The sequence below is a fragment of the Dinoponera quadriceps genome, unplaced genomic scaffold (assembly GCF_001313825.1).
Source record: "Dinoponera quadriceps isolate SergipeBrazil2010 unplaced genomic scaffold, ASM131382v1 scaffold1769, whole genome shotgun sequence".
Classification (NCBI taxonomy): Eukaryota; Metazoa; Arthropoda; class Insecta; order Hymenoptera; family Formicidae; genus Dinoponera; species Dinoponera quadriceps.
In genome coordinates this window covers 92,214-109,762 of record NW_014555826.1, presented here as the reverse complement: position 1 = coordinate 109,762, position 17,549 = coordinate 92,214, and the positions used below count along the sequence as shown (strand labels likewise).

The window sequence follows — 17,549 nt, the reverse complement described above, 5'->3', positions numbered from 1 at the left end:
GATTGTTTCGAAGCTAACTTCTTTTAAAATTATTTTTATGGAAAAACGGCACGATATGCGACGTTTTGTTCAAATTCATGCATTTACTTTATATTATTTTTGCGTATTTATTTATTACTTTCGGCGTATATATTTATTATTTTTGGCTTATTTCTGGCTTATTTCAAAGAGGGATATGATGGATTTTAATATTTTGAGTTAGCAACATTAGTAAGAAAATGAGAAAAAGATGAGGAAGGTTAGCTTGCAGATGGGAAGATAATCTCAATAATTATATAATAGTAAGAATACTCACCATACTTTGTAGCTGCTCGTTATAATTTGGCATATTAAAAAGAGATATTTTTGATTCATGATATACAAAAATTATAACGAAAATAGTATAATTCCAAGAAAACATGACGGCCAGATCATGTGACTTAGACAATCAAACCGATCCTGCCTAAAATGCCGTTTCTCTATATTACTTCTGGGATTCTACTTTCGTCTTATTCTCTGGACCGAAGATAACGATAACAAGAAATCATCATAAACATTTTTTAACCAAACACAAAATTACATAGAACCCTGCGACTAGATGTCACGGTAAAAGGTGGGAAGATAAAAGGTGACTGTCCTACCGAAAGAGTAAACGCTAGAGTTACTTCAGCGTCTAGGCGAAGTTTTCGGTAACATATTGAGAGTATCTCGGGAACTTCACCGAAATTCTACGCGAGAGAAAGAGAAAGAAAGAGAGAGAGAGAGAGAGATCCATCAAACGAATTCTCAAATCGCCGCCTCACGCGGAACTGATGCGTTTTAACGTTTTCAAATTTCATTCAATTTCGTTAAGAGCGCGCATTTCGAGCGATTGTCTTGCACGATACGCGTCGTCGTGAGCGATGATGCGTACTTCATATCCGCGAAGAAAATTTATCTGACGAGCCCGCCTCGATGTGTAATATACGTTGCTGCATAATTATATCGATGGAATATCGCAATATCGCAAATATCCGTAATTAGATGGCTTCACGGCGTAATGAATAACGCGCGGAATTTGCGACGCTGAATTATTGTTGCGGGCGAGAAAAAAATATCGATCTCTTGCGATGGAAATTATTAGACTGCGGAAAAACAACGCTGCATAGAAGGCGTATGACTCGATTAGAAGAATGATCCGTGGAGGAAGTTCTGCCATTTTCCCTCTTTGCGGAAAATACCAAGCGCGATCGTCGCGTTTAATCGGCGATCGGCCGACGCCGACGCGTCACGTCTCGATGTCCGAGTTTCAATTTTACCCGTACGTCCGTGCGCGATACACACGGAAGAGATCGAGAGGTGCATGAAGCGCACGATCGCGGACGGACGGCAGGTTGGAAACCACTTTGCGCAAAGCCGATCGGCGGGCGTCGGCGTTTCGCATCAAAGCGAAAACGCGGGGTAAAGAGTGGCGCATGAACACGCTCGTAAAGACGAGACGAACACAGATAAGCCCCGAGCCCAGGGTCTACGTGCCTCGCAGACGAACGGCGCGCGCGGCCAGGAAAAACGAATCCACCCGCCGGGAGAAAGAGGGATGGATGTTGCGCGATGGTTCTCGAGTTACCACGCAGAGGGAAAGAGAGAGAGAAACAGAGAAGAGAGAAGAAACAGAAGAGAGAAAGAGAGAGAGGGAGAGAGAGAGAAGAAGGGCCGGAGGGTGGGCGGGCAGTCGGGGGTGGAAAAGTTCCGCCTAACGTCTTGGAAGTGTCTCAAAAGGAGAACTCCGACGTCGGTTGGGACTCGGGCTCTAAGTGTATCACATAGTAAATTTAGTTTTCCAACCTCCGTTTCCATCCCCCTGGGCGCCACCCTTCACGTCTCTCTCGCGGCCACCCCTTTTCTCTATTTCGCGGACGAGTCTCGGGAGTCGAGTTCGAGCCGAGTCGAGCGAACGGTGCAGATGCAGCCAGGACGCGCGAGTCCTTGCTCCGAGAGCGCGTATCCTGAGGGGATAGATCGGGCGCGCTACGTTAGCCAACATGGCGCGGCAGCTTCTGCAGCCGTTCGAGCGAATCTGGCCGATCAAACGGGGGCTAAGAGCCGCGCTTTCGTCCGGGTTAACTCAATCCACTAGCTTTCTATCTCCCCGACCTCTTTCTCTCTCTCTCCCTCTCTCTCTCCGTCTCTGTCTCTCGCTGTTTCTCTCCCCCGTTTTCGCCGCCACCCTTCCGGTGCTCTGTGTTATTCCTGGCTGCATCATCCCACCCCGCTTCTTCCACCTACTCCTACAGGATGCTTCTCTCCCGCGCCATCCACGACCGTTCCAATCGATGAGTTCGCGACAACGGGCCTTTAGATACTTTCAGGAGCCTCTGCCGGGCTTCTATTCCCTCCGGGGGTTAGGTCTCGATGGTTTTCTGATCGGGACTTCTCGAGAGGAAGAGAGAGAGAGGCTGCTCGATTTACTCGCGGCAAGACACACCCTCCCCGCTGCGAGTTAATTCGAGGAGGGTCGGACGGTCTGTATAACATAACGAAGGGTTCCCTAACGTATCTCGAAAAAAAAATCTACTCTAAATGTCCGCGTCGCGATGTGGAAATTGCGGCTCTTCGAGGACAGTCGATGTAACGTCGGTATAACGTACGCGTCAGACGAAAATCCGCGTGATTCATGTTCACACGTACACACACACACACACACGCACACACACTCATACGGTTATTTTGTCGTGTCACAGCGAATATGCGCTCGTTCGACGCTTCGATCGAACCTCCGAAATTTTGGACAGCGTCCAAGTGTCGTGCCTCCTGCTCTTCACGCCGCGTTACCGGCACCGTCCACCTTTTCCTCTCCGATAATCGCTCGCAATTTTACGCTTTGTCAAAATGAAGCGTAAAATAGAATATCATCTGCCCGTCATCGACTGGCATTGCCGTCTTTTCGAGAAAGAGGGAGAGAGAGGAAGAGGGGAGAAGGAAAGAGCAGAACAAGGACGACGGTGTGACGAGGTTCGCGGCAGATAAAATGGACACGGGCGGCGCGATTGTGTGCCGCGTGTGAGCGTGACTTGTATCGGGTGTAATCGGTTTCCTCGGGGAATCCCACCCTCTCTTTCCCTATCTCTCCCCGGATACGGCGACGTACCGGGGGGATAATTTGCGGCGTCTCGACGCGGCTGCGTGGTCCAATCCGCGGTACCAGCCAATCGGCTCTCAGCTGCGCGCAGAGAGTCGAACTGAGAACAAAAGGATCTCTATCTCCCTCCCTCTCTCTCTCTTTCTCTTTCGCCGATAGAGAGGCGGCTGCAATCGCCATGCAGGCAACGGCAAAAACGACCACCACGTATAACCCACGCGCGCGGCATCGATTCCACCCTCCGCGAAAACAAAAGCCGCCCTCGGTACTTCGCAGTCTACGGGCCTGATGATAGACCGGCGACACTTTATAGTGATCTTTTTGGCAAGGTGATCGCACCAGCATCGCGTTATATATACGGACGCTGCGCGAAACTTGTGTATGTATGGGGCGTCTCCAAATCATTGTTATAATTTTTGCAACCCTTCTCCTAATGTTGTATATCCTTTAGAAAGTAAATTTCGATGTCTCGTCAAGAGCGAACTTACATGGAGTCACGCGAGTGTGAACTTTTGTTATTCGTTTGTAGACTTGTCAAAGTAATACAAGTAACTGAATAAAAAGACTAAATACGCTTCGTTCCTTTCTTCCTTTTACTATAATTTTATCGCGCTGATTTGCGCAAAGAGACGGAGAGGCGAAGGGGACGTTCAATGGGCAATTTTGCAATTTCAGGTGGCAAAGAGGATGATCCTAAAAGCTCGTCCTCGAGCTCCCTGGGTTCCGCGCAAAGTAAGAAGCAGCGTAAAGCGCGCACAGCTTTCACGGATCACCAGCTTCAGACCCTCGAGAAGAGCTTCGAGCGGCAGAAGTACCTCAGCGTTCAGGACAGAATGGAACTAGCGGCGAAACTGCAGCTGACGGACACGCAAGTGAAAACGTGGTACCAAAACAGAAGGTGAGCGAAACCGCGGAAGATGCGTTACTAATTTCTAAATGAGACGCGACGCGGCATATGCGAACGATGATGAAATTTAGCGATCGCCGGTGGCCGGCCGATGTAAACAATCGCGATTACGACGGTAGCTTCTTGTGTGTCTAAAAATTCGTTCGGGTTTAGCCCGGAATTAACACAGTCACAGACGAAATATGCGAATGTAATATTCGTAATTTTCCCATTATCTAATTAAACACTGAAAATTAATGTATGCATATGATTGTGCACACGTAAAATAATGTTTGTCAAGGGAAATCTTTATTTTTCCTCTCGAAAGAGTCGACGAAAGTTTCCACGAATTTATATCGTTTGAATTTTTCGGCGCAGAGTTTCTTATTAAAATTCTGAAGAGATTTTTATTGAAAGATAATTACTATATAGAAGTATCTTCACCCCCCCCCCCTTCAGCACGATTGACTACATGATGAGGCTGCATATAAAAAGCTTGAATAGCCGTTAAAAGTCTGAAACTCTAAAGAGACAAAGGTGGGACCATGAACGATCGATCGTCCTCTCGATGCTCGCGTTACATTGTGAATATCGGATAGAAAGCCTCTCATCACGATCCCCTGTCTCGGAAGCATGGCGGCGCGTTCCTTTGTGCCGGCGCGTGTCGAATCCGTAAATGGAAATCGCGGCGGGCAACAAAGGCGTTGTTTACGTGGTTAAACGCGAGGATCGTTGGTCAAAACCCGAGTAAATATCTCGAGAGTCATGCGCCTCCGTTACCGGTTTTGAGACTCGGTCTTAAGAATATTGTCTTCGTCGACACTTTAATAAGCCGAAGAAAACGGCACACAGATCGGCGCAACGCGTGAATATATTTTGCGAGTTGAATTGTGATAACGGAGCTGTTAACACGCCAACACGTTGATTTTCACGGATTTTTCCAAATTTTAAGCTCAAGTTTGAATAAACAAAGTTATGACAAATACATTTATTTTTCCTAACGCGTACAAACAGAAAAATACATATTACACTCAAATAAATATTATTTGTTTTAAATGTTTTTTGTAAGTTTATATATCCGCAAATATATCGTAAGTACATCATGAGAATCAGATTTATTCAAAATATATTCTGAGTCCTGGTAAATTTCGTATTTCAATCAAGAATATTAAATTAAAACACTAAAACTGAAACTTCAGTTTACTTATATTTAAATTAACCGAATTTTCTTCGATAAAGTTTACAATATTCTTGAAAAGAGAACAAATTCTTTTGAGTAAATGATAACAATCTTTTCTAATGTTTGTGATTAATATATTTTAATACTACTATCAAGAAGAACAAAATTTTTGTTCAAGATAATTGTTACTTAAAAGAGGAAAAATAAATTGAATAATTGCTATTCTTCACAGTACAATAATATTTGTCTCTGTGTACATTTGTTAGCTAGTAGTTATTTTTAATATATTCAATCCGTCAGATACAATTAGTTACGCTTCATGCGTACATTAATAAGGCACAGCAAAATTATAATACTGATCGTTGAAAATTGCTATAGCAATTAACTAATGTTAATTGTTACTTTTCTCATTGGAAATCAATGCGACACTTCGCGAGTATTGAAATTCTAAAAGATCATTGCACGATGATATTCCTCGATGTCGCGAAGTCCTACAAATTAAATTAGATTCGAAAATTTTGACACGAAAATTCCAAGAGTGATTTCTCATGTTGCAAGAAGATAAACTTTATTCTTCAACTGAACATTAAATGTAACGATTTTCTCTACGAGTAATTCATCAAGCATCTAATTTGGTATGAAATCAAAGGATCAGGTAATCCGTGCGTAATAGTTAAGGCTTATTACCAGTAATCATCGTGTCAGCTGATTGCTATAGCGTACGTAGTACTTACAGACAGCGAAATATAAAATCAGCTGGGTTGTTAAAACCGATATCAGCTGAAGCGCGGAAATAAATAACAGATGACGGATCGTTACGTGCGTTTGCGTAGTTACACGGTTCTGAACACGCGGAATCTATGAAATATCACTGGTCAGTTATGATTGTTCATAGCTCGAAAGATATAATAACCTCGATTCGCGTAAAGGTTCTCGAATCTAATTAAGCTCCAGAGTGCGCCGGAATGAAGATGTCCTCCGACAGTTTTGAGATGTCTCATATAATCGAATGAAGATTTTAACTTCGATTTTTTTTTTAAATCTTCTTTCGAATTCATCTGGAGATATCGAAATTAGATCGAAGAAATTACATCGATATTAGAAGGGGGATTACATGAAACGAACCCGAATCGAATTAGAGCACTTCTGCTGTGTTAGTTCGCCACACCACTTGATTCAGATACGTCGACCGGCTCGCTTACGAAAGTAAAACTAGGCGGTTAGAATCGGTTTCACAATCTTCCGCGGCGTCCTTTGTAAGCGCGATTTCACAAAGTCATCCAGTGATCGCCTGCAGTTCCGTGATTTTTACACGCCGCGCACCTCTTTCCAATCATCGAACTCGTCGCTCGGCCCATGTATCCCGTACCAAAAGTTTACCGAGAAAAATTAAAGACACACATACACACACCGCAAACAGTTCAAGGAATTCGCCTCGACACGCTCCGTCTGAGTCTAATGCCGTAGAAAGTTCTAACTCTCCCGCTTTGGACGTCTTCGTATCATTTGAGATTCTCACACAACGTAGTGATACGAGATTATCCTCGCTATTTTATTTGCACGGTGATAAATTAGCAAGAAATATCGCCACGAGATTCGAAACTTCTTCTTCGAATATCCCGCTAACGAGGGTACGCCGCAAAGAAATCGCTACTTTGCCGATTATTTTTCTAATTCTAGAAATTTCACAGCCTCTCTCGGTTTACTTACGCACTCTACGTCTTGCTCTCTAAAGTGTAATCAGTCAAGAGTCACTAGTAATCATAGTTATAAATATAGCACTGTGAATCAGTAAAATTTCGTTGCAAAAGCCTGTTATTAGCGGCAATTCCATCGGAGAAATCTAACTGCAGAAACAATGAAATAAGATATTACTTATTACTTCTGTTTCGTTATTTTGATGCCACTTTTAATAATTCTCAATGATTTTGCCTGAAATATGTTTAATTATGTTTAATTGATCGACGCACTTGAATCCTGATGAGACGCGAACTCGAAATCTCGAACTCTTGAGTTCGCTGCCGTACAAACTACGCCATATGATTGAGCGCACGATACGTACATATATATTTCCGCTACGAGACGCGTAACAGTGATTTGTAAATAGTAAATCTTTCACCGGCGAAAATACTCACTGATTATCAGTAGAACACCGTCCCACTGATTCAATTAGTGACGTTTTCACTGATTCGACTCAAGAGAACGGATACTCTCTCACCACGAGAGAGCCCGGATAAAATTTCTCGCGCACATTCGACTTTCGCGGCGGCATCCGCCGGCCGGTCGGTCAGCCGGCCAAATTAATTCCACTAATTATCAATACCCTCTTGTTTCTCTCGCCGTGCCGAACGGTACGGTGATTAGCAGGGAACACCCACAAGTCATGACTTCGCGACTTCTCCGGGCGGCCGTTTAGTTTAGACAAGCGGCCGATCGCGCACAAAGAAGGTGAATCGTTAATGAGGATCTTCGTAGATCGTGATGTACGATGTACGAAAAGGCGAGACGCGAGGCGAGGCGAGCGCCGGACTCTAGACTGTGTCATTAGACTGTCAATTACCGGTGGAGCGAATGGCGTAATGACAGGCAGCGGGGCTGCCAAGCGTTACGGCGCTCCGATCGTGAAAGACTACCTGCATTTCGGTGGCCGTTCAATTTTTCAAGCGTAATTGCGTGCCGCCGCGAGAGAAAGAGAGAGACCACGGCTCGTTTTTTTCTTCTCTTGTCTTTTTATTCTCAAAGAGACGCTGCTCGTTTCCCATATCACGACGGCGAGTGGGCCTCCCCCTTTCGCCGTATCGCAACTGCGAGCGCGTGTAATCGTTACGGCTATTTATTTCTACAGTCGGCAGTTTGCTCGCTCATTATGTCGAATCGACGTAATGGACTACGGTGATTAAGAGTCGCTTTTGATACAGAATACTTTGCGCTGCGCGCGAATTACTGTTATAGACAGCTCGTTATTCTAGCTCGCGTTACGCTCGCTGTCGCTCGCCGATCGAGAAACAACGAAGCCGACGTTTGCCCGTTAGCTCGTGCGTGTCGAATTGAAAACGTGTGCGTGCCCGGGACAACGATGTTTCATTCGCGCGCGCACGCGGAATGGAGCGTGCTCCTTCGCGACCCGAAGTGTTTTTATCACGGACTTTTGGCCCGGCCAATCGAGCGAACGAATATTATTAACAGTCGCGGGCGACGCGAACTCGAGTGACGGGCTGGACAAGCTGCTTATACAGGGTGTCTCGAATCAACACAGACGAAGCTCGCGAGGACGTAGAATATACCGAAATGAACTGAGAAATCCTATACCGTCATGCGATATTCGCCGTAATTAATGAGGAATCACTCCGGAAATTAGTTCATGCTCATCTACTAGGAGGATCTGAAAAAATTCGCCATTTTTTCACACAGAGTCCGGCATACTGCCTTCTGTGCGCTCATTATCCCACGTAGATTAATTAATTCCTCATTAACTATTACGAATATCGCAAAAACGGTATGGGACTTTTTTGTTCACCTCAATCTGTTCCACGTCCTCAAGAGCTTTGTCTGTGTTAATCTAGGACACCTTGTGTGTATAAGAGGACTCATATAATAATAATAATACTAGCTTTATTGAGCAACGCCACATAGTTAGAGATACAAAGGAGTAAGATAAAGTTAGCTAAGAGTGATCGAAAGGCGAGGCATCAACATTAAAGCTGTTTATAATGTCTTACTTGGAAAGAACTGGTTAATCAAGATTAAGTCGAATATAGTCGCTAGCAATGAAGCGAAGAGCATGGAGAGAGAATGCAGCACAAATGCTAGAAGGAAGCAGATTGTAATATTTAACCGCAGTATAAGCAATTTCCGCTTGAGATCTTTGAATTATGCCAAGGAAAGGCCAGCCGATGACTCGACCGAGTGCCATATAGACCGCTAATCAACACTAAATATTATGACGAGCGCACAGAGAAGAATATCAATTTACCGCTAAAAAAGGCGATTATTCAGTTTCCTCCTTTCGAATAATAGTTATGTTCAAGAAAGAATATTTTTTGGTACAAAATAATTTTAAGGCATATATACTCATCACAAATGTCAAGAAAACTCATTATCGCGCACTGCGTAAAAAAGAATCGATTCTCTTCCCAAGAATATTAGAAACTTTGCGGGAAAGAAAAATTAACTTCGGTTAATTACCGGTAATTTAATTAGAGTAATCACACCGAAGTTTGCTTTAATTTATAATATTCTTAATTGAAACACCGAACTTACGAGGATGCGGAATATATTTGGAAGAAATTCGATGCTTACGATTGAACTTATAATATATTCGCGAGCATATAAACTTACGAAACACTTGAAACAAGTAACATTTACTTGAGTACAGTATGCGTTTTTCCGCGTGCACTATCGGGCATTACAAAGTATCACGTAACGGTGCCGCAGGAATAGGCGTGACGCACGTTTCGTTCCCCGAGTACTCGGTTTCGCGCGATACCTCGAAAATCCGCAAAAGCCCCGACGCGCTCGGCGTGGCCGGTCGCGCTAATTAATTTCCGCCATGTTGACATTCGGCCGCGCGCTTCATCGGGACGAAAGTGAGAAAAGCGACGGCGAGGAACGGCGCGGAGGCACGCGTGCGCCGCGACCGTATCGCCGCGCGAGGCGAGCGGAGCGGAGCGGAGAACGGAGGAGACGGGAGAGCCCGCGAGAGAGGAGAGCGCGAGAGCGGCAAAAAGCCGGGAAAATTAGTGACGCTCCTGACGGCCGGCTTCTTAAGTGCCCGCTTAAAGTTTTGTTGCTCGTCCGCACCGCCCCGATGCAGTGTGACTCGGCGCTTCTTCGCGGAGGCGCCGGCCACACCTCGGGCGCCACGACGACGGAGCTCGGTCTCTTTTTCCTTCTTCTTGGCTAAACGCTCGCCGAAAACAAGAGACGCATCTCAGCGAGCCAACAGCTGGTGATCTCATCCGGGAACGTTGAGTTCATCCCGCCGCCGGAAATGCGCCGTTTTCGTGCCGAGCTTTGCGCTGGATCTCTCACATAGGAAATCTTTCGAGATCTAGTTGGAGTCAGGCCCGATTTGCCATATATATTATAGGTTTTCTTCTACGTTTCGTTCAACTCTCGGGCTTCTTTAAATATTAACATTTTACAAGTACCCACACACGCTATGCGCGCGCTCTTAATTATAGTAACATAAAAAATATAACCCCGTTTATTAACCTCCTAATCTGATATCCGGTCAAACAGTCACTCGACTCTACATCGCCGCTCGTTATTTATCCGCTCGCGAACGTCATCACCCCCTTGGATGACCTTTCGGAGAAAATTCGTTCAAACTTCCGCACTGGGAATTCAACAGTGAATCTGAATCTTCAAACTGAAGATTCCCAATGATCCGTTCAAGTTCGTAGACCGAAGATTCAGGAGTTCGTTTGAACATTTTATAACGCGCCTCGAACGACAAAGAAATCGTTCGGTCACGAGCACTTCGTCATCGTAAGAAAGGAAGCGAGTCGAAATGGCGTGTGCTCCATTAACAAAGAATAATTCGCAGACGTCATGATTAACTGCGATTACGAGCGGTTTCCACGGAAAGAAACGTGTGGATTTATCTAACGATCGTTCCTCTCTCCCGCCGCCTTATTTCTATTCCTCCTTACGGACGTGTCTTATTTAATCGTTGATCAGCCGTCGCCATCAATCGCGCGTTAATTACGCGCGGCGATGAATCACTCGGGCGACCGTCCATCCGTCCGACGGACGCGCGAGATGTAACGCGCTCTTCGCCTCTCCCGTGAGAATATCGGCTGCATCTTTGAGAAGTCGGTCCCGTTAAACCGTGAAAAAATCGATTTATCAGCAAAAACGAGAATTATTATCTTCGAGACTACCGAACGGTAATGAACGGTTCTCGCGCACAGACGCGTACACCGACGTTCTTCCCATTTTCCTCTACGGACGTCTCATTCATCGGGTGGTTTACCAACACGGGCGCACGTAAATTACTCCCGACGCACAGTGAGTCACCCGTGCGATCGCGCGACACTCACACGCAGCTATGTCATCCGCACGCACGTATCCTGCACGCAGGTAGAGTGCACACGCACGCACGCACGGTACCGGCGATCGGCCGTACGATGCCTTTCCGCACGAAACTTTCCGTGAAATCGCCGCCGCCGGGAAGTTAAACGCACGGAGATTGCGAGGAGGTCCGACCGTAGGCGGTTTTCCAGCGATAAGCGATACGCTCTTCGCTTTTCCGCGGCGTACGCTGCACAACATACGCGGGGCCGGTCGTTTAGTTGTTTAGAAGCCATTAGGACTCGTTACGTTACTCCCGGCAAATCGTTCCTACTTATCGGCTAATTACGTGCTCGGCCATAAGCGAGCCACGCAAGCAGCATGCTGCGTATGCGAGCACGTGTGTATGCGCGCGCGCGTGTGTGTGTGTGTGTGTGCATTCTACGGTAAGAAGCGCTCACCCGCTCGCGCGCGCGCGCTTCTTTCGATCTTCAGCGTCGGCGTGCTTAGCGCACAGAAAGTGCATTTTAATGAAACACCACGAGAACCGCGCGTTTATGCCATTCGTAATGCACGTCGAGATTTATGCGCACGGGCGCGTGACTTATGCATCCGCGGCGGATCAGCAGCGGATATCGCGGCCGCCTCGCGTGATTAGCGACAAGTGCGACCTTAACTCGTTACTTTAACACCTTCCGCGTGTCCTTGTTTCCTCGATTGTTTACGGTATCTTAATAAACACTCGGTGTGCGTGTTCAATCCTCCGTTAGTCGTAATATTTTTCACCTGTGAATGGCCGCAATGTATCTCATAGATATAATAATTCTCCCATTATTTCCCCCTGCTTCTCGAAGCGATTTTTCTTTCATTAGCACTTGGTTAATAGACCAGACACTAAATAAAAAAAACTTGACGCAGGGTTAGACTTATAATGTTGCAGTTGGTAGATAATTTGATGCCACAATTGAAGCGACAATGTTTTGCTGAAAATTGATGTGTAAACGTAAGTATTGTGTGATTACGCGTTTTTTTTTTCTTTCGGAAAATAATAAATAATGGTGTTATATTGGGGTCAGATGGTGTATAACTTACGCGAACGCAAAACGCGATCCTAAATAATTGATTTTTTTTAACAATGCTTATTACTATTTTGTAAATGAAAAATAAATTATTTTTGACACCTTCACGAATTTTTTATTTTTTGATACTTGAACAAAAGCATTTTTTCCCATAAAAACACTTATTTTCGACACGTAAAAATATTCTCTTTTCAGTGGTCCGAAAAGATATGTTTTTCGAACGCACAATAGAGTCATATTTTTAAAAGAACTATCAACCTGCCTTACAGTTGCAGATTAAAATAAAAAAAAATAAAAAAAATTAAGAAATTACGATTTTTTAAATAAAATACTGCCTTTCGCGAGATTCTTGATATAAATTCGAATTTTTTGCAGTAACTTAAAACTTGATTTTCTACGAATGCACGGTCAAACATTAAAGTAGAAGAATTTTTATTCTAGAATTTTATCAACTTCTTACCTCCTTACCTTTTACAATTTTTCAGATACGGAACTTAGGAAATCGCATAGGGTTAATGTGACCCTGTTTGCAATCAAACAGTTGATTTGACTAATGAGAGACACATGCGAGGAGGCGTCTCCCTTTCCGCGAGAACCGATCTTAATTCCCTTTTTCAAAAAGTCGATCTTTCTCATATGTAAAAACTAATGCTGATATTCATAGTCAAATTTTACATTCAAGGCCGTCCTCATTCAAATTCATCTTCAGATGTTTCGTAGCCAATCAAGTGAGCCGCATAATATCTACAGATGAATTTAAGGTGGCCTTAAACGTAAGATCCGACTACGAATACCGGCATAAGGCTAATACCGCGCAATGCCTTCCGGCATTGTGTCCGTGTAACGGTTTCAACGAAGTTGAGTGAAGCCGAAATTGGAACCTCGCCGGTAACTTCGAGCCACGCGAAAGGATCTTTCTGGGACGCGGCGATTCCGAGGGAGAGGGTCTGCCAGGTGAGGTCGAGGAAAAATGCGTGATTTCAGTTAGTTAGACATTTATGTTACGTCACCTAGTCCGCCTTGTTGCGCTCACGACACCCGCGCGCACGCTGTCCCAATTTTTGCGCGTTTCGCTGTGCGTGCGAGGGGAGAGCGAGGAACCTGTGCCCTCGGGACGTGACTCGTAATTCTAGAGTATTATGCGGTAGCGCTTCATGATGCTCTCCGGCTCGACCAGTGCGTTTTTCTTTTTCTCTCCAAGCCGCTACCGCGCGCCGCTCTCCTCCCGTCGTCGCTCTCTCGCGCTTTTACGCGCTATTCTGTAATTCGACTCACGAAATTACCGGACAGAGACGGGTAACGAAAAACGACGCACGAAGCCTACGCTTCGAAGTGTAAAAACGATAAGACGCTAATGACACCGGCCAACGAGAGAGTTTGCATCTAATGTGTTTATACGGAGCGTGTGCCGTCACTTTCGAATAAAGCCGCGCACGATGACGTATCTTCATCGCTCGCGCCGTTTTCACCGTGTAACGACCGAGCGCGTGACTGCGTTCAGGCTGATGAGAAATAAAAGGTGACTCGTTTGAGAGACTTAAAATTATATCGTATCGCACGTAACGCGCGTCTCCCTCTCTCTCTTTCTTGAGCAACGATGATTTATTCGCCGAGCACGAGCGCGACCGCTAATGCTCTTTTCAAACGCGCGAAAGAAATTAGGTTGGCGACGTGCCTCTTAGATCCCGCGGAAAAAGAGAGAGAGAGAGATTCGCGCGGCATCGTGAAACGCCCTCGGAGACCGGTGCACGCAATTTAGAAACGAAACGAAGCTCCACGCACCGTGGAAACTGCACGTGGACTCGATCGTTGGAGGGATGCTAAGGTTGAATCCTTCACACGGTTTTGCGCTCGTTACATGCCATCAGGCATTACACCGTAAACGCGCGGCGGTACGGTATTTTGCTGCGCGCGGGCGCTCCTAGCTAGAAACGATAACTCCGTTCGCGCGCCGCGGAGAATGCAAATGTGGGATTATCTATAACGGGGATAACGGCGCCGAAATGCGCCGCGGAAAAAAATGACTAATGACCGCCGGCCGCGAGCGAGCGGGCGCGTGTATTCCCGCGCGATAACTCCCGCCAACTGCGCGAACTGGACGATAAATAAAAATTATTCGCGCTTTACGCCCGGCCGACGAGGTGCGCGCGAGATTAATAGCGATACGCGAGCGATAAATGTCGCGACGACGGGAACGCATCCGCGGGTCTCGCGTTCTCGCTAATACACGCGCGATCGACGGCGTCGTGAACGATCCCGACGCTCCTGTCGTCCTGTCAACGTGTGTGAATGGGCTTTCGGGCTTTTTGGGGCTTTGATCGACGCGAGAGATCCCGAGGGACAAATTTACTATCGACAGATATCGCGTATTTATTCGACGTCACTCGTAATTAAGATCGTTTCTCACTGTCACCCGAGGTGAAATTTTACATTTTCCATTAAGTCCTCGAGTGGAAAAGACGGAAATAAGTTTGTAGCATCAGAGGAATACAATAGAGGACTTTTAAAGATTTAACGTAGAACTAAACTAGGCTTGATGTAGGACTGAAATTTCAAATCGGGCGGTCTGTCAAATAAGGAGCTTGTAAATCCTTCGTCAAAGCATTCCTCGATGCTTTTGTATTGGAACATTCGCAACATCCGTCACTCTGCATAATAAAATATTTTAAGTTAAATTCAACACATTTCACACGTCCCAAACGGTCCATTCAATTCTGGTGTTAATTCAACGCAAGGAATATATTGAAAGGTAACGCAAATATTATGTCAAAAATTAATACAAGATTAATACGTCAGTCGACACTGAAGTATAAAATATATTATTTTAACGTCTACACATGTTGAATATCGACACAACATAAAATGTTGAGATAAACATAACATGTTAAAACATAAACGCAATATGTTAAATTAATACACGAGTATATCGAATATTTTTAACTTGAGACAGAAATGTGAACAAGGGCCGATTTTAACACAAGCGCAATACGTTTCTCACCGTTTAAAATTGGATTTACACCGGGCGAACAAGGAACGAGCAGCGAACGCAAACTTTTGCTTTTGTTACAATTTGGAAAATGTGTACGCCACAACGTATTCGGACGAAACATTTCGAGCCGATTGGTTCATAGAGTGGTTTATCAAAGAAAATTCACGTGCTAGACGGAAATACGATCACTGTTCGTTTCCTCAATGTATATCCACCTTGATACCAAATTATTGATGAATATTTCAACGTATGCATGCGAATCAACCTTTACGCGACTCTTCGCGACAAACTTCGGGAGAGAAACGCGAGAGAAACGCGCATGAAAATCTTCCCGGCATCGATAACCTGCCGTCCTGACGCCGTGTTGTCGCGACATGACGACATCGTCAGTACGTTACACACGTTACGATCGTGAGAATTCGCTTCTCTCTTTCTCGGGGAGACTCTCTTCTTATGCGGCGGCGGCGACGGCGCGCCGGAAGAACAGCGCGCGCGGGCTTCCCACGCCTCCGGTAAACCGCTTCATAACGGGTCGCCTTGATTTCGCGGATACTTATGTCGAATGCGCTCGTTTCGATCGCGCGACTTGCGTCACGGCACCGGCGCGATTTCGTGCGCGATTCCGTGCCGCCGGGTCGCCGCGGAATTTCACGAAATAGCTAGAAAAACGGGGCTAATCGGGTGGCGCGCGATAACGGCCGGGCATGCCCGGTAACGATGTATTTGCATGCGCATTTGTCGGCCCCCTCCCCTTCCGTCTGGATATAACCACCTGATTAACTCTTTTTACTCCCGCAGGACGTTGGCGCGCCGAAGCGGCCGCGGTTAATTAACGCCCGCTCGAGGGACTCGTCGTCGACCGCCGGAGCTTCCGGCTCGCGAAATTAGGTCGCGTCTTTTTCGGCAATTTCGCGGAATTCTCTGGAAAGCGGTAATTTGTCACGCCTCGCGCTTTTTATCGGGCTTATGTTCCGCGTGCGGCTTATGTTCGGCGCTTCGACAGGAGAAAAAGGCGGAGAAAGCGGAGGACTGGCGGGATTAAACTTTAATCGCCCGCATCTCGATGCGAGGGTTTAACCTTACGGAGAAAAATGCTCAACTATTTGTCAAGATTTCGATCGAGTTTTTAAATACGCACGGCACAAGTGAAGGCTAAGAGGCCTCGGATACAGGCGAAAACGCCTCGAGATGGAGGCGATGATAACCACCGTCGTGTTTATTTTTATTATTATACAAATGTCTTGCAAAATTCATGCAGTGAGAACGACCGTCAGAACACACCGCGCGTGTGTATCAGTTATCACGTAATTTGAGCGATAGTCACGTCACGTGTCGCACAACCCCTATCTTTTCTCGACTGTCGGTGGGATTTTGGGCGAAGTTAACGGGCTCCGGGGTACTCGCAACGAAGCAGGGGGCACATATGAACACGGGCACAGCAGCGGAACATATGAAACATGTGTCTCGTAATCATTGAAGCAGATAATAATTTGAAAACGTCGCCCTTTCGACTCTCTGTCGCCATTATTATCGCAAAACGACCCGGTAGCTCCGCTGCATTAGTATCGCACGGTCGTGTAACCGCAAAAGCCAGGCAGACCCGACCATTATAAATGCATTAACTCTCCCCTCAGTCTTCGCCCTCGTCTTCTTACTGACGCAGGTTTTCGCCTCTGGTTGTACCAGTTGCACTTATCTGACATTCGTCCTTGGCAAGGCGTGTTTGTCGCTCACCAATATCCTAAGCGTCGAGTCTACATTTCGTCGACTGGAATTTGGACTTCCCACACACTGCTAATCCGTTTGGGATTTGTTCACTTCCTTGCTAATCCCTTCTGCCCTGAGAAAATCTCCGGTTTCTACTCTAAAATTCCCAACGTCTGACTTAATGAGGAAGGTGATTTCTACAAGTAATTCTAGACTGGATAAGAAAGAAACGAAAGGAACGAGAAACGCGAAAAGGGTAGTGATTCGCGAGCCTCTAATACCGCGACGGTAATTTCCGAGTCGATTGGACGGTCCGTAGAACACTGACGTGCTGAACGCCTCCTGTCGTGCGAAGGGTGTCGCGTAAGTCACCCTAAGATTTCTAAGCAACACGTCACTCTGACACTCCGACAACGAGGACGGCGACGGGGCCGGCATCGCTCGCAGCGGTGCGATCGATTCTTTCAGGAGGCTCTCGCCGGAAGGAAGGAAGGAAGGACGGGGACTTTTTTTCCACCACGTCCGCGAGCCGGAGAGCTGCGCGATCATTAGGATGGAAGCGCGATGGAAGCGATCGTTACACTTTCTTCGCCACT

General features: G+C 46.0%; 1 protein-coding gene across 1 annotated transcript in view; it reads left to right on the top strand.

The window, feature by feature from the left end:
* Positions 1 to 17,549, top strand: part of LOC106745484 (homeobox protein B-H2-like) — a 35,604-nt gene that overhangs the window by 12,378 nt on the left and 5,677 nt on the right. The window contains exon 2 of the mRNA XM_014621122.1: positions 3,773 to 3,995. Within this exon, the coding sequence (XP_014476608.1) occupies positions 3,773 to 3,995 (223 nt within the window). The remainder of the gene's footprint in view (positions 1 to 3,772; positions 3,996 to 17,549) is intronic.